This window comes from Bufo bufo, chromosome 5 (assembly GCF_905171765.1).
Source record: "Bufo bufo chromosome 5, aBufBuf1.1, whole genome shotgun sequence".
Lineage (NCBI taxonomy): Eukaryota > Metazoa > Chordata > Amphibia > Anura > Bufonidae > Bufo > Bufo bufo.
In genome coordinates this window covers 312693693-312714486 of record NC_053393.1, presented here as the reverse complement: position 1 = coordinate 312714486, position 20794 = coordinate 312693693, and the positions used below count along the sequence as shown (strand labels likewise).

The 20794-nt window shown below is 43.4% G+C and overlaps 1 protein-coding gene across 4 annotated transcripts in view; it reads right to left on the bottom strand.

The window, feature by feature from the left end:
* LOC121002311 (NFX1-type zinc finger-containing protein 1-like) overlaps positions 1 to 20794 on the bottom strand; it is a 317735-nt gene that overhangs the window by 174939 nt on the left and 122002 nt on the right. For 2 of the 4 annotated variants that reach the window (XM_040433711.1, XM_040433712.1), the window contains 3 exons: positions 10989 to 11039; positions 5910 to 6056; positions 2974 to 3183 (listed from right to left, as the gene is read on the bottom strand). In XM_040433711.1, coding sequence (XP_040289645.1) covers positions 2974 to 3183; positions 5910 to 6056; positions 10989 to 11039 — 408 coding nt within the window. The remainder of the gene's footprint in view (positions 1 to 2973; positions 3184 to 5909; positions 6057 to 10988; positions 11040 to 20794) is intronic. The other 2 variants (XM_040433713.1, XM_040433714.1) reach the window with 1 other exon arrangement.

The following is a 20794-nucleotide window of genomic DNA, read 5'->3' as shown; positions in this document are numbered from 1 at the left end:
TAAGCTGCATACACCTGCATTCAGTAAATGTCTTTTGAGCAAGAAATCACCCTAAATAAAACGTACTCAATACCGCACATAGAACTCAGAAAAAAATAATTCAAGTAAGAGATGAGCAAATCTTTTGAGATTCGGTTTGTTTTAGGTTCACCAAATTTTTTAAAAAGTTTAATTTGGGCCTGAATCGATTTTACCTGAACCAAATTTGCTCCAATTGCCCTGGAAATTGTTATATAACACCCTCTAGTCTCCTAGGACTAACACTTTTAGGAAATTATGTTATCTCATTTTGTTACTTTTTCATACATTTTAGCTTTTTTCTGCCCCCCCCAACTAAGATCTTGAATGCAATGACAGCAGTGACACTGATATACTTTACATAGCTATGGGTAAACACGTTTTACAGCGTTAACAAACAACGTGTTTAGAAACACAAAGTCAGATGTAATATGCTTTTGCATATTACAAAGCTTCAAAAATTGTCTCTCATTGGGGGCAGATGGGGGGAAAAACTGTGGCTTGTTGGGGGCCCAAGCCTCCAACTATTATGCCTTACCGTTGGCAGAATGCACACACAAGTGTTAATTGTTAGAAGAAAAAGTGGCTAGTTCTGAACGAGCCTAGAAAAATTCTTCCTTTTAGCCACCTAACTGTTTTGCCTGAGCTCAGCTCAGGCTGTGGGAAAAGTACTTAAAGGGTTTCTACCACCTCGTTTTGAGAAATTTAGCTGTCAGACACTAGCGATCCGCTAGTGTCTGCTCTACCAAACAATGCTATTATAATAGCTTTTTGTGCAGCCGTTTCCATAAAAAACGAACTTTTATCGATATAGGCTAATGAGCCTCTAGGTGCTGTGCGGGCGTCTTTTCAGCACCTAGAGGCTCGGTCTACCTTCACAAAATGCCGCCCAGCGCGTCCCTCCAGCCCGCCCATCTCCTCTGGAATGCGATCCTCCCTCTGAGTCAGAGGACGAATTCTCGCGCATGCGCCGTGCTCGTCTAGGTGCCTCTAGGTGCTGAAAAGATGCCCGCATAGCACCTAGAGGCTCATTAGCATATCGATAAACGTTCGTTTTTTATGGAAACGGCTGCACAAAAAGCTATTATAATAGCATTGTTTGGTAGAGCAGACACTAGCGGATCGCTAGTGTCTGACAGCTAAATTTCTCAAAACAAGGTGGTAGAAACCCTTTAACTCAGCTGGGCAGAAGTAGAAGGGGTGGGGGTCTGCTTTAGCTACTATCTCCTGAATGGTAGCAGCTAGAAACATGGGACTGGTCTTGTTTGAAAGCTGGAATTCCAAATGCCAACATGACATTAACCCAAGAAAAACAGGACATATCACTGTTAGAAATCGAGCTGGGATTAATCGTTGGTAAAACCTGCTTTTACTTTCACTTTCAGCTATATTCAATGCATCCCGATTTCTAACAGTGATATCTTCCCATGTACTGAAGATAATGCTTGGAATGCCAGCTTTCAAACAAGACCAGTCCCATGCTTCCAGCTGGTACCATTTAGGAGGTATCAGCAGCTAAAGCAGCCCCCCTTCCACTTCTACCCGAGCTGGGCTCGGGCAGAACAGTTAAGTACTTTACCCACAGCCTGAGCCAGCCCTGAGACCAGTCCCATATCTCTAGCTGCTACCAAACCAGAGATATGGGCAGTTAGAGCAGCCCCCCTCCCTCTCAGTCTGAAAGAGGAGGGGGAGCAGTTGCAGAGCCGACAGGCTGCAGGAGGAAAAGAGAAATAGTTTTATAGAAATGTGGCATTATCATCAGTGTACTAACTGACATAATAAAATTATGTTGTTTTTACCACACAGTAAACACTGTAAATAAACTCTGCAAAATTATGTTAAAATTGCAGGTTTTTTTATCTTTCTCCCTAAAAATAAAATAATAAAAGTTATTTACTACACTATATATACCCCAAAATGGTTCCTAAAAAAACTACAACTAATTCTGCAAAATTAAAAAATAATTTAGAAGAAAATTTTTTTAAGTTATGACTGCTGGAACACAAAGGAAGAAATATTTTTGGTCCTTAAGGCTAAAATTAATTATGTCAATAAGGGGTTAAAAATGCAATAGTGAGTGCAAACAAGCAGACAAACTTACTGCAGACAAATATTAAAAATCTACAATAAATAATTACCTCTGTGACTGTCTTTCTGTTCAAATGAGAGAAAAAAAAAAGTAATGTTTTTGCGGGTGACAGCTTTTGGGGTCCTGCAACAGCTGTATTATAAGGCATTAACTACAGCTAGATGGCACTGCCTGTTTCTGTGCCAGCAACACCCAGCCTCAGCTACTCACTCAATGAAAGCTTTCCCTGCTCGAATTTCCTATTCTATACAATTTTTCTTCTTTATAGTCTTTCCATTCACTGTCCCTGTCACTAGAATAGAAGCTTTATTGTAACTGTACACAGTTCCTAAGATCATTTTATTCCAGAGACTGCTACACCCAACCACCCTCATTTACAGTCCAACACAGAATGACTCGTCGATCTGCAATGGCACCACCCTGCATGCTGCCCCAGTGATTGACTTATTAAGGCTGTCTGTCACCCTGTAAGCCTCTGTAGTTGTTTTGCCACCCAAGTGCAGTAAAATCCACATAAGGGATTCATCCGAAGTGAACTTGACAAGCTTCGGGTTCACTTTGCGGAGTCATTTTTGTGAAATTTGTTACAAACCTGGTTTGTTACAAACCGGTTCGCTCATTCTTAATTCAAGTGCAAAACTGTACAAATTACAGTCCTTCTAAAATAACTGATTTTACCCAATTTCTGCTAGCATTTTCCTTACATTTAGTCTTAAATCTACCTTGAAAATTCCCACCAATAATATGTAGCATAGCTGTTGTATTCCAATTTTAATGCGATTATAAATTATTTAATATGGCATTCACAAATTATTATTTTTTTAATGACTTAGTAAAAAAAGTTTTTGTACATGCACATTAAATACCTCCCATCTTGGTTCCAAAAGATGCAGCTATGTTTTGGCTACCATATCTCAGAGGACTTTTATGACGATTTGATAGCCTCCCAGGAGTACCATATTGCTGCTGCTGATGGCTTACATGACTTGCTGCTGGGGCCTGTAAATGAGCTTTTCTCCTAGCACCAGTTGTGTCATTTTGCATTGTTCTTTCATTGTAGGCTTCTTGAGCTATACCTGGAAGATACAATGTTTTAAAATGTGCTACAATGTCTTAAAGATAAAAAGAACAAAAAATATACACTTTTGTTAGTTTTTACCTGGTACATGTGGATATTAATATGAGGGTCCAAGGTTTACAAATATTTCAGGCTTGTAATTGTGATAAATTATATTATAAGTAATAGCTAATTTCCTCTCCATGACAGTGAATGACATATACAAGCATTCCCAAAAAATTTTATTCAAAGTCTTAGGCCTCGCTTAATAGTGGTTTTTTGAAGTTCAACTGACTGATTTCAATTCGAGTTACAGCTACAGTCCACAACTTGGTTATGTACAACTCAGAGGGTGAAATTTACTAATCTATACATGGCATAAACCTATTCTGGCTGTACATGCACCAGATCAAAATGGTATGATAACTTTGGTGTATGGACAGGCACTTTTATCTCACTCTATACTAACTATTGGTTGGCTTACTTTGCAACACCAGAATAGTGAGCAGTAAGCCTTGCCCCATTAAAGTGAAGCCATACCCCCTTTTCAAACTAGGCACCAATTTCTCAAAACCTAGTTACGCAAAATTGTGTCACATTTTGCCACAATTTACACCAAAATCTAGGTGTCCTCACATTAGTAAATGGACTGCAGCTGTAGCTATAAAGATTTTGTGAAGCTCAGTTCTAAAATTATATTATCTAGTACATGGATTTCTCAGACTTTAAAAGGACACCGTGATTTTTAATATTGTCTATCTATAGCAGTTTTCGTAGTAGCCACCCAGGATGATGATTGATAAAAAACAGACTATATAGCATCTTGTCAGACCATGCTCACTACTAAAGGGTTAATGAAAATATCTTATACAAGATAAGGAGGACACTTCTATAAAGAGGTGATTATGTTGCTGCCAATCTTAAGAAATAGACTTTATTGACTTTGTTATACAGTAGACACTGTCATGCTGTGCAAGGAGAATGTATTATCAGGCTTTATTCACACTAAGGGGTTTTACTCTGACATTTTTGATGATTTTCCCAGAATAGTTTAGTTAAAAATGCAGATGTCAGATGTGAAAGTCTATAACAAAGAATTGAAAACTACATAAACAGTGTTTTGGCTTTTGGGGTTTTTAAAGGGGTTCTCTGAGAATTAAGACAATGTAAATTCTTAAATATTATTTTATTATAAATATATTCCCAAATATCTTTCATTGGTTATAATGGCTTGTTTTGTCTAAGGAGTAATAATTTGGATAAAAAAATTGCCGCTGTCCTATTAATACACACAAAACTTGTCCAGGACAAGTCACTTCAGAACACTGAGCTAGAGAGCTGCCTCATCCACTTCTCCTTCTTGTCATGGATTATGATTCTGAATATAGCTGATAAGATTTTCAGCTGAATCTCTGTAGGAATGTAGTTCATTAGGAGACATAATGTACAGAGAGGATGATCAGGAAAGACTGTCGTAATGGAGACTGCATACAAGTGCTGATGCTCATTACCCCCACCCTCCTATCTGTACTTCATGTCTTCTCATGAACTCCACTCCCCAGAGATTCAGCTGAAGATCATATTAAACTGTATTTATTATCATAACCCCTGACAAGCAGGGCAGAGAAGAGGATGAGGCAGCAGTGTTGTGCAGTTACTTGTCCTGCTTTGTGGACAGGTTTTGTGTGTACTAATAGGATGGCGCCCATTTTATTTTTGCTAATAATTGGTCCCCAGACAAAACAATCCATTATAAATAATAAATTAGTATTTGGGATTATGTTTATAATAAAGTAATATTAAAGTATTTTTATTTTCTTAATTCCCGGAAAACCCCTTTAAGGTCAGTGGCTGTTTCTCTAAAATGCAGCAAGCTTTAAGTTTGGAGTATTTTTTTGGAAGTACAATACAACATAAAGAGACTGACTCATGACTTACCAATTTCAGATTGGTAGAGTTCTGACCACTTTGTTGATCCCTACTGATTTATAGAATTAAGTGTAAAGGGTGCTGAACTGTCCTGTACAGTACCTGCACTGTACTGCTGTCTACCTTTGCCAGGATGAACTTTTCCTTTGGACACCAAATTACCGCACAACTCCTGTCCTCTATATATAATATGATTTACTGGCTTCCAGCAATATTTCTGACAGGGATGAGGTCATTAATAATTCCTGACTATGCAACCTCTAGTCAGAATGACCTCCTGGTGAAAACCTTCAGCTCCACTACAGACCATGCAATAGCTCCAACAGTGCTACTACCACAACCTTGAAAGTCTACACTCCTTGTTTGTGTTTAGGGTGAAAAAACAGGTTGTTCCTGCACCCCAGTGAAGCCAGAATCAAAATAATTGCACTGTAGAGAATTCCCATTCTGATATGTGTCTTTAACAACATGTGTGTACCTCCGACTTTGGGCATTGGGCTTCAAAAACAATTATTTCTGCATATAATCGTGATCTCAAGTTAAGTTTTTCAACTTACAATGGTTATCCTGAAACAAACTAATATTGTAATTTTACAGATTTTAGAGATCTGTATATAGAGGTGAACAAGTCAGCTTGTATACAGAACCTATGGGATCTGTACAATGATGTGTTCTGAGACACAATGGGTAAAGCCAGCACTATAGAATTAAGAGCCACATTCCATATGTATAAAGTTATCCACTATAGCGTTTACATACAAATCATATATTCTGCAGTATAGATACCCTACAAATATAGATTACCCTTTCCAGTACCTGTGGTATTATATGTCGTCAATCTCGCCCTTACACCACCTCTGCTCTCAGATTGTGCTCTTTCTCTTTGATTTCTATGTCTTTCATTTTGAAGCTCTGTAATACCAGAACGGCCTCCAACTCCACCAAATAATCTGATTGGATCATCTAAATAAATGCGGAATAGAAACAAGCAGTGTTATAGTCATTTGTCACTTTTACTAGAAATGAAGTCATTGCAAACCTATACAATATTGCATCTATGGCATTAAAATAACTTTTATATAGAGAAAGAAATAAGCAATGTGAAACAGCTTTGTACACACATCTTTTTTTTATCCATTTTGGCTTTAGGTTACATATAGGTTTTTGAAGGGTTTTGCATTTTTTTGCTGCGTTTTTTTAAATGTCTTTTGCAATAAAAACACCAGTTCCAGAGGTTGAATGAAGGTCTATGGGAAATATAAATGCAGATCAAACAGGCAGTTGTGGTGCTGTTTTTATGTCCATGAAGTGTGTTTTTTGGGTCAATGACATTTTTTTCAAATTGCAGCATGCTCTCGGTCTGGCATTTTTCATTCATTGTCTGGCCTTTCTGCCCGATACCCCACATTTTTTTAGGGAACTTAAAAAAACATATGTGTAATGAGTTTTTTAAATTGGGTTTGTGCATGGTGATTTTTTTAACAATATTCTTTTCCGATACAGCTGAAGTGACATTACAGGGTGGTACGACGGTCCATACTTTCCTGTAAAAAAAAAAAAAAGGATACAAAAGACGCCATTAAAAGACACCAGGTGCTAATAAGGGCAAAAGTGCTTCAAAGCGATTACCATGTTAGGCGGCTTTGATTTATATAAATTTTTTATGGCCCAGAAAAAGGCATTACTGTGTGCCAGTACTGTTACTGTTTACATACTGTATATTGACAGCATTTAGGAGCAGTACAAATTCCTTTAATCTGGCCTAAATGAATTCGAATGGATTAGCAGGTGTTTAAATTAACAATCACTGGGATCTCATGCACACAACCGTATTTTTCATCCCTATGTTATCCGCAGATAGTTAAATTAATTTATATGGGGCCATCCATACATTCATATGTTTTGCAGATCTATGTGGCTATTCCCATTCCACATATTATAGAACATGTCCTATTTTGGTCTGCCTTGTGAACAAGAATAGATGGGAGGGGATTGAGAAAAATGTGGAATGCACACAGACGGTATCTATTTTGTGAATCTGTTGTTTGTGGAGTGAAATATGGACATGGTTGTGAGCATGAAGCCTGAGTGAAAAGTATATGAACTCACTTATAGACCAGTGTCACATGATTGTCATGTGAGTACAGGATAGTAAACCACGGTTAGGTTAGGCAGGAACTCACAGCATCTTAAGTCAATATAATGCAATTAGCTCAAGTCAGAGAAGCAGCTGTTGGTACTGGAAATGCAGCTGTTACACACACAGAATATTTCCCCCAACACTATTGTGTGAAACTGGGCATAGGGGTTAAGAAGCTCCAGAAAAAAGCCAACAAAATGTTAATCCTAAATGTTAATCCTAAATAGCATACAATTACTTAGTTTTTTTCAGTTACATGTATGGCAGATAGCAGGTCTTTAAAGATGGTGCCCGCTCAGGAGCTTAGTGGGCACCATAGCCACTGAGTGCCTGCTGTTTCAAAAAGCGACAACCCCTAGAATGCCATGGTCAATTGTTACCACAGCTTTGCATTCCTGGAGCCCTAATGGCTCCTCTGCACCAAGATCGAAGGAGCCTTCTGAAGACTCCAAGGACTGCCACAGAGAAATTCATATTGAGCCCTGCCTGTATCAGGGCTCTATAGGAATATAGTGAATCTCCCATAGGCTGCAATGTTAAATCATTTCAATGTATTGGAGAAGTGATCAGATGTCCCATCTGGGAACTTAAAGGGGTTGTCCGAGTTATATAAAAAAAAAAATATATATATATATATATATATATATATATAGCACTGTAAATCTCATGGGCAGCAATATATAACAGAGCTAAGCAAGTTTAAAGAGGACCTTTCACCAGAAGAAAGTATCTAAACTAACTATACAGACCTGGAGAGCGGCGCCCAGGGATTCCCCTGCACTTACTGTTATCCCCGGGCGCCGCTCCGTTCTCCGGTTATAGCCTCCGGTATGTTCGTAGTTAGGCTCCACCCAGGGGAACCTGACAGCGTCTCTTTCTCCTATGCTGTAGCGCTGGCCAATCGCAGCACTCAGCTCATAGCCAGGCTACATTTTGCAAAAACATATCTGAAGTCTCCCAAAAGCATGCGGGAAAAGGTGTTATTGTCACGACCATGGTCATGGTCGTGACTCAGGATCCGCATGCAGTTGCCTGCGGTTTGGTTTTATTGTCAACCACATGGTGAAGGGCTGCTGGTATGTTGCCTCACGTGTGGTTGCCGCTGGCAACATGATTTGGTACTTGGCAGTATAGCAGCCTGAGCTGTTGCTAGGCAGCTTGCTGTCAAGTGCATGCGTTACACCTGGTTGGGTGTGTGTGTATGTATGCACTTTGTATGTCTGGTGTGCACGAGGTTTATGTAGGTGTGCACTGTGACACTTCCCTTCACTTGTGGCTGCCCGTGGCAACGTGTTGTATTGTGTACATGTGGTGGCAGTGTCTCGGCCTTCTGGCTGACTCCCAGGACATGGTTGCCACGCATGTCGTTGCCGGCGGTAACAGCTGCAGTGTGATTGTTGTTTGTACACTTCCCCTTTAAGTGGCTTTTTCCCTTGCCTGGTGTAGGAAGGGTTAACTCCCTTCTTAGTGTGTGAACACTGAGTGTGTGTGTGGGTGTGGTCACTTGGGGCTATTTTAGCTCCTGCTGGATGCCAGACTCTGAGGGGTACCTCAGCCATGGTTAGTTGAAGTCATCCTCCTGGTTATATACCATCTGCCAGTGAGGCCCACCCTTGTGGTCATAAACTTTATGTCTGATGTTAGATGATGTGGATATGGTCTTTCTGTTTATCGCAGCTATGGTTTCCTGGGTTCCTGTGTGATGTGTGGTGTGTGCCGTGTCCGTTAGTATTGTTGTGGACAGCAGCACTTGTACATGGGTTCGAGGCTGTGTGTCTGTGGCAGGTAGTTGGTGTTATTAGTTACATTTACCTGCCATTGCCATTAGCTGTTTATGTTCCTCTTTCCTGTTTCTCCACATCCAGAAGGAACAGGCTGTCTACCCAGCTCCTAGCTCAGGGATCTGCGGAGGGTTAGTAGGGATCCGAGGTTCCGGAGCATGAGCCCTCCTACCATCAAGGTCGGCTCATGCAGCTAGGAGTCAGGGTCAGATTAGGGATGCGATAGGAGGCGACCTGCTCTCTAATTCTGTGGTCCTGTCCAAGTAGCAGCCTACCATCTCCAGGCATCGCACGGCTGAGGGTTTCCCCCCATCCTCAGCCGTGACAGTTATGGTCTGATGAAACCAAGGTTGAACTTTTTGCCATAAATTCCAAAAGATATGTTTGACGCAAAAACAACACTGCACATCACCAAAAGAACACCATACCCACAGTGAAGCATGGTGGTGGCAGCATCATGCTTTGGGACTGTTTTTCTGTAGCTGGAACGGGGGCCTTAGTTAAGCTAGAGGGAATTATGAACCGTTCCAAATACCAGTCAATATTGGCAGAAAACCTTCAGGCTTCTGCTAGAAAGCTGAACATGAAGAGGAACTTCATCTTTCAGCATGACAACGACCCAAAGCATACATCCAAATCAACAAAGGAATGGCTTCACCAGAAGAAGATTAAAGTTTTGGAATGGCCAAGCCAGAGCCCAGACCTGAATCCGATTGAAAATCTGTGGGGTGATCTGAAGACGGCTGTGCACAGGAGATGCCCTCGCAATCTGACAGATTTGGAGTGTTTTTGCAAAGAAGAGTGGGAAAATCTTGCCAAGTAAAAATGTGCCATGCTGATAGACTCATACCCAAAAAGACTGAGTGCTGTAATAAAATCAAAAGGTGCTTCAACAAAGTATTAGTTTAAGGGTGTGCACACTAATGTAACCATATTATTTTATTTTTATATTTTTTTTCCCTTTACCGAAAAGTTTGAAATGATTTATCTTTGTCTCATTTTTTTATAGTTATGCCCAGATATCTGCCCCCTCACAGTACTTATGCCCAGATATTTGCCCATTCACAGTAGTTTGCCCATGTACGTGCCCACTTCACAGCTAGCAAAAAACAAACAAACAGTAAATACTCACCTAGCTCGTCCAATCTGTCAATCTGTTCTCTCCAGCAGCAGCTGCAGCAGGGAGGATACACATTGAGCTGCTGGTCTGTGTAAGAGGAGCAGAGGCTGATTCCCAGGCTGATTCTCAGCCTGCCACCCTACCCCCCCCCCCCCCCCCCCCCCCCCACACACACACACACACACACACACAGACCAGCAGTGTGGAGAGCCGGCAGCTGAGAAGAATGGTGGAGCAGGGAGTGAAGGGTTCTCTGCTTCACCATTAAAATCAGCTGTCTCTACATCCTATGGAGGCAGAGACAACTGAGAGCGGGGCATAACTCAGCCATTCAGAGACAGCGGGCCCACCAGCAAAATCCGGGACTGTCCTGCCATGTACGGATGACTATTCGGCCTTGCTCTTGACAGGGCTTAATAGGCATTCTGTAACATTTTACAGTAAATGACATAATACACAATAATACAGAAATATTGCAGTATATTATATGATTATCTCTTGTTCAGATCCCCTAGTGGGATATAAAAAATTAATGTAAAAAGAAAAAAAGTGAAATATAAAAATCAAATAAAATTATCGCCTTTTTTGCTTGCAAAAACATTTGGTTACATAAAAATAGAAAAAAAACTATACATAACTACTATTGCTGTATTCATAATGACCAATACAAAATTTTTTTAATCCCATATAAAGAACAGCATAAAAAAATAAAATAAAATCCAAAATTTTCCTTTATTCCATCTCTCAAATAATACAATAAAAGGCAATTAAAAAGTCATAAGTGCTGTCAAATTGGACGAATACAAACTGTCAGAGTAGACACTGAACAAAAGAATACTGAGCAAGATACTCACTTTGCACCCCCCTCCCTCTTTCATTTAGGCCTTGATGGGTGTTTTGACCACCTGCAGATGAAAAAAACAGCTATTATTCCACATTACATTGCATTTTAAGAAACTTTTTTCTAGAAGTGTAATGGTAAACATGAAATAGCAGACAAATTTGGAATATTTACATCCAGTTTAAAAAAGTCTCTAGGTTTTAATATTTTTGTGTTTTCCAAACATTAAATTAAATAAAAAGTGATCAAGGGAAGCACCGTGGCTCAGTGGTTAGCACTGTTTCCTTGCAGTGCTGGGGTCCTAGGTTCGAATGCGACCAAGGGCAACATCTGCATGGATTTTGTATGTTCTCCCCGTGTTTGCCTGGGTTTCCTCCCACACTCCAAAGACATACTGATAGGGACCTTAGATTGTGAGCCCCATTGGGGACAGCTGGATGATAATGTCTGTAAAGCGCTGCGGAATATAGTAGCGCTATATAAAATGCATTAAATAAATAAATAAATAAAATCAAAAAGTCCTACACACACCAAAATAGTATGATTAAAAACGACAGATTGCCCTGCAAAAATTAGCCCTCACACAGTTCCATAGACATAAGTATACAAAGGTTATGAGGGTCAGAATATGTGATGCAAAGAAAACATTATTATAAACACAAGAAAAGCTATAAAACAATATTGTATTGCTGTAATCATACTGATCCGCAGAATAGCTGACGTCAGTTTTTCTACACAGGGAACACTGTAAAAATGAAACACATATAAATTGTGGAGGAATTCAGTTTTTTTCCAATTCCAACCAATCTGGAATAGTTTTCAAGCTTCTCACTACATTGTATGCAATATTAAAAAAGCCTCATATGGAAAATGAATGGAAAAATGGAAGGCAAGGAGTAAAAAATGCAAAATCACTCCTCCTGGAGGGGGTTAAAGGAATTTCCTAACTGCTATCTGCTCTCTCTGTTGCTTATGTTGTTACAATCTACATTATATTACAGTTATAATGACCCCCCCTAATGCCCGGGCCCCTTGTATAAGTTATACTTTCCCCGTTTCCCGGCACCCGCATTGCTTCTGAATCCCGTAAGGCTGCTGTCACGAGACGCCAGGGCGCTCGCTCTCCTCAGCGCCGCCGGCGTCCCGTTTCTGCGCAGGAGCGGACATGTCCCCAGCTAGCCAGTATTTAACAGGCAGCCTGCTGGCCACATGTTGCCTGTTAATTTAGGTTTCTGGCGATTGTTTGATTCCTGTATGCTTACCTGATCCTGTTCCCTGACAATCCTCTGCCTGCTCCCCCTGTACTGCTCATCCCTCCTGGTATTCTGACCTCGGCTTCCACTTGACTATTCTTTGCGGACTCCTGTTGTACTTCACTACTCTCCTTGTATTTGATCCCGGCTTCTCCTGACCATTCTTTGCTTATCCCTCTGTACTACGCTGCTCTCTTGGTAATGACCCGGTCCATTCACTATCCGTTATTTGTCTTGTCTGTCCTCCTAGTATGTATCCTAAGTTAGGGACTGCCGTCCAGTTGTCCCCTGTCATCAGGACTCGTGAGGCAAGTAGGCAGGGCCAGGGGTGAGGGTGGAGCGCAGTGGTCACAATCCTACCCCCTGTGTCTGTGTGTATGTGACCATTACAGATTAACAGGCCCAATAACCACTGTATTATGAATCCTCTGGTGACCCTGACTGACCAGGTCTCTAACCTGACGCAGATGGTGCAGGAGCTAGGGGAGAAACTCTGTTCTTTTGAGCTAGGACAAGTTTCTTCCATTCCTCAGGCCTCCAGTCTGCATTTAGAGCCCCAGATTAAGCTCCCAGAACCCTTTTCTCGAGACCGAAAAAAGTTTCTCTCCTTTAAGGAAAATTGCAAACTTTATTTCCGTTTGTGAGTCAACGCGTGGTCATTGTCATTTCCCGACTACAGGGTGATCCCCAGGACTGGGCATTCTCTTTACCTGTTGGCGCCAGTTGTTTAACATCAGTGGAGGGTTTTTTTCAGGCCCTGGGTACCCTCTATGATGAACCAGACAGGGCTCTGGTAGCCGAGACGGCTCTAAAGGCACTGGTTCAGGGCAATCTATCTGCGGAGGAGTATTGCACCCAATTCAGAGGGTGGTATGTCCGCTCAGGATGGAACGAACCAGCCCTTAAGAGTCAGTTTAGGTCTGGTCTGTCTGATAACTTAAAGGATCTTCTAGTCAGTTATCAACTTCCAGAGACCATAGAGGAGATGATGACCCTTGTTGTCCGACGGGTTAGAGAGAGACGACAGGAACAACAGTTCTCTTCTCAGATGGTGGTCCAGCCTGAGGCCTATCCCAGAGACAACACTGAGGTCTCTACCAAAGAACCCATGCAGGTTGGCATGACCAGAGGTAATCTTCGCCGCAGATGTGGAGTGTGCTTCTACTGCAGAGATCCTGACCATTGGATCAACCAGTGTCCTAAGAAGGTCCTCTCTGTCAAGTCTCCTAAGGCAAGGCAATCTAAAGACCAGGTACACCCTGATTTTACTAAATGTAAGCTTTTGGTACCCATAACGATTTCTCTGGGGGTTAATAAATGGCCGGGTAAGGCCTTTATTGATTCTGGCTCAGCGGCCAGCTTTATTGACTCTGAGTACGCTGTTAAACTGGGTATTCCAATGTTTGCTTTACCTACACCTATCCATGTCATGATTATTTATGCTACTCCCCTGATTGGTGGTATGGTGAGGTCATGTACCTCAGAGGTTTCTCTAACAATGGGTGTGTGCCACTCTGAGAGATGTTCCCTTTTAGTCCTGGAGAACTTACCGATTGAGGTGGTACTAGGGTTGCCTTGGCTCCGATTACACAACCCCACTATAGATTGGTCCAAGGGGGAGTTGGTGAGATGGGGACCTAAGTGTGACTTTTGCTTGTCCGTGGTACAGGCTGGAGTCTCAGTAAAGTCTGATACATTACCCACAGTCATTAGGGAATATTCTGATGTATTCTCATCACCAACTCTGGAGGTTCTACCACCCCATAGACCTTATGATTGCGCCATAGAGTTAGTAGAGGGTGCCAAGTTTCCTAAGGGGCGAATTTATAGTCTTTCTAAGCCTGAACGCAAGGCCATGGAAGAAGATTATATTAAGGAGGGCACATTAGACCTTCTGTCTCTCCTATGGGAGCGGGGTTTTTCTTCGTTAAGAAAAAGGATGGTGGTCTTAGGCCTTGTATTGATTACCGGAGATGAAATAAAATTACTGTCCAGAATAGATACTCCCTCCCATTGATTCCGGATTTATTTAACAAAGTTCTGGGGGCAACCTGGTTTTCCAAGATTGACCTGAAAGGGGCATACAATCTAATCCGAATCAAGGAGGGAGACAAATGGAAGACGGCGTTCAATACTCCAGCAGGACACTTTGAATATCAGGTTATGCCTTTTGGACTCAGCAATGCCCCAGCTGTGTTCCAAAACTTTATGAACGATATTCTTAGGGAGTTCTTAGGTAAATTTGTTATTGTCTATCTTGACGACATTTTGATATTTTCTTCTGATTTCAAATCTCTTGAGTCTCATTTTAAACAAGCATTAGAGGTGTTGAGGGAGAATCAGTTATCCGCTAAACAAGAAAAATGTGTCTTTGGTGTACAGGAGATACTGTTTCTAGGGCGTGTCCTGACTCCTCACGCCTTCAAGATGGATCCTGGTAAGGTACTAGCAATTAAGGAATGGGTAAGACCTTCATCCTTAAAGGCCTTACAACGGTTCTTAGGTTTCGCAAATTACTATCGTAAATTTATTATGAATTTTTCTGTAATTGCTAAACCGTTGACCGACCTCACTAAGAAAGGGATTTGGAGAATTGGTCTACTGAGGCCATTTCTTCATTTGAAACATTAAAAAAGGCATTCAGTAGCGCTCCCATTCTGATCCAGCCTGATCAGGAGAGACCCTTTATTGTGGAGGTGCATGCGTCCGAGGACGGCGCAGGAGCAGTCCTTTCACAAGGTCCTGCTAGCCTCACTAACCTGAGAACGTGTGCCTTCTTTTCCAGGAAATTTTCTCCCACTGAGAGAAACTACGACATAGGGAATAGGGAGTTGCTGGCCACTAAATGGGCATTTGAGGAGTGGAGGCATTTTCTGGAGTGGGCAAGGCATTGTGTAACTGTTGTCACTGACCATAAAAACCTAATGTTTCTCGAGTCTGCTAAGAGGTTGAATCCCTGTCAAGCCAGATGGGCTCTGTTTTTTACTCGTTTTGATTTCTCCATTACGTTCAGGCCGGGAAGTAAAAACGTGAAGGCGGATGCATTATCTCGGAGCTTCCATGCTTTTCAACCTACTGAGGCACCGCCTGAATCCATCCTACCAGCAAATATCTTCATAGCAGCTCTAACCCAGGATATCTCGACTCTCATTAAGGCTGAACAACATCTGGCACCGGTATCCACCCCAAAAGAGAAGTTGTTTGTTCCCATACAATTTCGTCTCCAGCTGTTGGGTGAGTGTCACGATTCTGCCTTTTGTGGACATCTGGGTTTTGAGGGCGCTAAGGATCTGGTTTCTAGATCTTATTGGTGGCCCACTCTAACTAGGGATGTCAAGTCCTACGCGTCAGCCTGTGAGGTTTGTGCCAGGTCCAAGACACCTAGGACTCGCCCTGCGGGTAACCTACGACCCCTACCCATTCCCAGTAGACCCTGGTCCCATATCTCGATGGACTTTATAACTGACCTACTGTCACGAGGGTGTCAAGAGCCACGCCTGACTCCGTTATACCCGGGGTCAGGAAGTCGCAGCGGGTGGCTGCGCGCTCTATGTAGAAAGATTGTGCTGTTTCTTTATGGTAGCTTTCTGGGTTTGCCTTGCAACCCTTTTTGGCTCACTAGGGATCCGTAGCTCCTTCTCCTCAGCTGTATCTTGTCCAGCACTCCCAACCTCCTTATATTCCCCTCTCCCACCTTCTCTGGTTGCCAGATATAGAGCTTCCTGCCAGGACTTCTATACTGACCCACTGGAGCTGTGTAACTGTGTTCCCTGGTTGTTGTTCCAGAACGTTACCCTCCGGATCCCTGTTGGGCCTTCGTGGTCTGCTGTTGTCGCCCACCTGGGATTATATGTTTGTCTGTATTGTCTGTCCTCTCCTTGGTATTTTCCTCTTAGTGTCAGTGGTGCGGACTAGTGATCCCACCGCCCCGTTCACTACATAGGGCTCATCTTAGGGAAAGCCAGGGTTTAGGCACGTGATCGGCGTACGGGGGAGGAACCCGTCTAGGGACGTCAGGGCAGTCAGGTGCCAGCCGCAAGGTGAGTCAGGGATCACCACCTTTCCCTCTCCCTTGGACAGGGCCTTCCCATTTCCCTCCCTTTGCGTGACGCCGGTCATTACACCTACTGCCGGCGGAGGGTAAGACTGTGGTTTGGGTAGTAGTCGATAGGTTTAGCAAGATGGTCCATTTCATTCCCCTGTCTAAACTCCCGAATGCCAAAACCCTGAAATGGTTATCCCTGAAATGGTATCCCGGAAAATATTGTGTCTGACAGGGGTGTGCAGTTTGTGTCCAAATTCTGGAGGGCCTTCTGTCAAAAATGTCAAATTTCATTGTCTTTTTCCTCTGCCTACCACCCTGAGAGTAATGGGCAGACTGAACGCCTTAATCAGTCTGTGGAACAATTCTTGAGGTTGTATGTTGCTGATGACCAGCAATTATGGGTTAAATACCTTCCATTGGCTGAATTTGCTTTGAATAACCGTGTTAATTCTTCTGCTGGGGTTTCACCTTTCTTTTGTAACCATGGTTTCCATCCCTGTTTTCATTCTGGGTCATCCATCTCCTCCTCTAACCCTGAGGCGGATAGGCTCTCCTCTGAACTGTGCACAGTTTGGGCCCGGGTTCAAATGAACCTAGAAAAGGCTCAAAGTTCTCAGAAACTCAAGACCGATAGGAGACGTTCAAAGGGGGTGAATTTTCAGGTTGGGGATAAGGTATGGTTGTCCCCCAAGAATCTCTCTCTCAAGGTAGATTCTAGAAAATTTGCTCCTCGTTTTATTGGACCGTATAAGATCACGGAGGTGTTTAATCCAGTATCGTTTAAGTTGGAGCTGCCCGAGTCATGCCACAGTCATAATTTGTTCCATAAATCTCTACTTGAAAAATATTTTGAACCGGTAGTGCCATCGAAAGCCTCGCCTCCGCCGGTTCTTGTTAATGATGCTGTCGAGTATGTGGTGTCTAAAATAGTGGATGTCAGGAAAGTGCGTATTTCCTTGCAGTACCTGATTCACTGGATGGGGTATGGACCTGAAGAGAGATCTTGGATACCTGCTAGAGAGGTTCATGCTCCTAGACTTGTTTGAAAATTTCATTTAGAACATCCTGAAAGGCCGTCGCCTGAAGTCTTGGGTCCGGTGGCCCCGCATAAAAGGAGGGGTACTGTCACAAGACGCCGGGGCGCTCGCTCTTCTCAGCGCCGCCGGCGTCCCGTTTCTGAGCAGGAGCGAGGATGCGCACTGCGTCCTCATCTCCTTGGCGATAGGGGGCGGGACGGACCAGCCGCGCACATCTCCTCTGCGTGGCCGGCGTCTTCAGTTTCCCCAGCAACCTGGGGAGGTCTGAGCACTGAGCTGGGCACTCCGTGCTCAGCTGTTCTTCCTAGTGCGGGTCATGTGGCGCTGGCCACGTCACATGACCCCAGCTAGCAGGTATTTAACAGGCAGCCTACTGGCCACAGGTTGCCTGTTAATCTAGGTTCCTGGCGATTGTTTGATTCCTGTATGCTTACCTGATCCTGTTCCCTGACGATCTGCTGCCTGCTTCTCCTGTACTGCACATCCCTCCTGGTATTCTGACCTTGGCTTCCACTTGACTATTCTTTGCGGACTCCTGTTGTACTTCACTACTCTCCTGGTATTTGACCCCGGCTTCTCCTGACCATTCTGTGCTTATCCCTCTGTACTACGCTGCTCTCTTGGTATTGACCCGTTCAGTTCACTATCCGTTATTTGTCTTGTCTGTCCTCCTAACACGTATCCTAAGTTAGGGACTGCCGTCCAGTTGTCCCCTGTCATCAGGACTCGTGAGGCAAGTAGGCAGGGCCAGGGGTGAGGGTGGAGCCCAGTGGTCACTATCCTCCCCCCTCTGTGTGTGTGTGTGTACGTGACCGTTACAGCTGCTGCTGCATCTCCTCATCGCACGGATCAAAACATCTGGCGACGGGTGGAGCAGCCAATAGCAGGCTGCGACGGGGATGAGCCTGCTATTAGCTACCCTTCGTCGAATGTTTTGATCGGCGTTACGAGGAGATGCAGGGATTCAGAAGTGGATACTACAATAAATTTCTGCCTGTGGTGGCAGATAGATTAGCCCCAGGGGGACTACAATAAATGGGAATCTCTAGAGACCCTCCAGAGGTGGTGGCAGATGGATTAGTCCCGGCTGGCAGACCAGATGTGGGAGCCAGGGAAAATATTCTGCCAGGGGTGAGCTCTGCTTGTTGGTAAGAAGGGGGAGGTGGCAGTTGTTTTTGTCTTGTTTGTCATTGAGTGATTAAACTCATGGGATACAGTCCCTGCCCCTGCCTGAGGGTGAGTATACTGCCCCTCAGTTGGTAGCCTGAGAAGAAGGAAGTAAGCATGTGAAGCATTATAGAAAGTTAATGAGAATGGAGAACTAAACGTTGGAATGTGGAAGAAAGCGATGAGACAGTGTCATGGAAAGTTGAGTGACTAAGGGAGTGTTGTGTCTTGTCTGTCTGTGTACCATGGGAGGTACCGTGTCTCTGTTGCCTGGTGAATATACCGCCCCGCAGCTGGTGGCTCAGGTGTATAAAGGGAGACAGCGGGAGCCGCAGCTGTGAGGGAAGTGATGTCATGATATTGGAATGTGTGATAGCGAGTACAATGTCTGCAATACTAAGAGATAATAACAAGGCAATGTGTGTGAGGTACTGAGTGTGTGTGTGTATGGAGCTCCAGAAAATGTTATTTGTTAATAAGTTCAAAGACTTGTGTATGTTAATGTATGGGAAATGTTTCATTAAGTCTGTCTGTTTCTATGTCTGTTACTTGTTATGTCTGTGTGGACCAGAAATCAAACCTTGTGTGTTGCCAAATAGAAAACTGACTAGTAGAGGAAGGTCACACAGCCAAGTTTCCTGTGAGCAAAATCACCTCTACTGATGTGATGATGAGGCCAAATTAAGAGTTAAGTCGAGAATGAAAGAAATCATCACAGAGACACAGGGAGGTGTGTGCTTTGGCTTTAGGCCAAAAAGGAGTGAAATTATTACAAAGTTTCTCACAGGAGTGAACATAGGACATTCGGCCTTGAATTTAGAACATTCTATTCTAGATATAAAAAACAATGCAAGCATCAGCATGAAAATAATTAAGTATAAGAAATTAGGCTGGGCAAAAATGTAGGATGAACAGACAAGTAATTATTTTTACATGCCACCGATACTGCCCTCCAAGATGGTGCTGAGAGACCCTACCACGCCCCCAGCAGCCATCTTAACTGAGATAACTCCTGCAACTTCTGGCTGGCTCGGCAGCCATCCTAACTGAGGGAACTTTACTCCCTGCCCAGCAGCCATCTTAATTACAGGTATTTCTCCTGTTATGGCTACAAGCACAAAAAAATACACATAGATCTAAGTAGCACCACATAGAGTACTGAACTCAGTAAGTGAAGGATATACATATACCTATAATTAGTTATTACTTGTAGTTAGGGATCGACCGATATTGATTTTTTAGGGCCGATACCGATAATTTGTGAACTTTCAGGCCGATAGCCGATAATTTATACCGATATTCTGGGAATTTTCATTTTTGAGAAAAAAAATAATTCCTACACAAATCTGCTGAAAATTAATATGTTTATTGTTAATGTGTATTTTTTTTGTTTATTGTTAATGTGTATTTTTTTTTTATAAATCTTTTTCATTTATACTTAATATTTTTGTGTTTTTTTTTTACTAACTTTTAACCCCCTTAGGGACTAGAACCTTTGTCCTATTCACCCTGATAGATCTCTATCAGGGTGAATAGGATCTCACACTGTCCCTGCTGCTCTGTGCATAGTGCACACAGCAGCATGGAGCTGAACATGGCAGCCAGGGCTTCAATAGCGTCCTGGCTGCCATGGTAACCGATCGGAGCCCCAGGCTTACACAGCTGGGGCTCCGATCGGAGGAGCAGGGGAGAGGGGATCCTGTGGCCACTGCCACCAATGATTAATACTGGGTGGGGGGTGGGGCGCACTGCGCCACCAATGTTTTTACTGTTGGCCGGGATTGGGATGGGGGTGGGGGGCGCACTGCGCCACCAATGATTAATACTGGGGGGCTTGGGGGGGCGCACTGCGCCACCAATGAAGATAAGTCTCTCGATCATTCATATACAGGAGGCGGGAGCTGGCTGCAGAATCACATAGCCGGCTCCCGACCTCTATCAGCAGGAGCTGCGATCCGCGGCACCTGAGGAGTTAACTACCGCGGACCGCAGCTATTGCTCATAGAGGTCGGGAGCCGGCTATGTGATTCTGCAGCCAGCTCCCGCCTCCTGTGTATATGAATGAATGAAAGGCTTATCTTCATTGGTGGCGCAGCGGCCACAGCCCCTCCCCTCCTCTTATGTTCTATCCCCTCATTGGCGGCAGCGGCAGCAGCAGCACAGGGGGAGGAGACACTGCTTCCTTCTCCCCTGTGCTGCGGAGGGAACACAGAGAGCGCTGTCAGCAGCGCGTTCTGTGTTCCCCATACGTTATCGGTATATCGGCAAAATTGATGCCGATACCGATAACGTTCAAAATCCTCAATATCGGCCGATA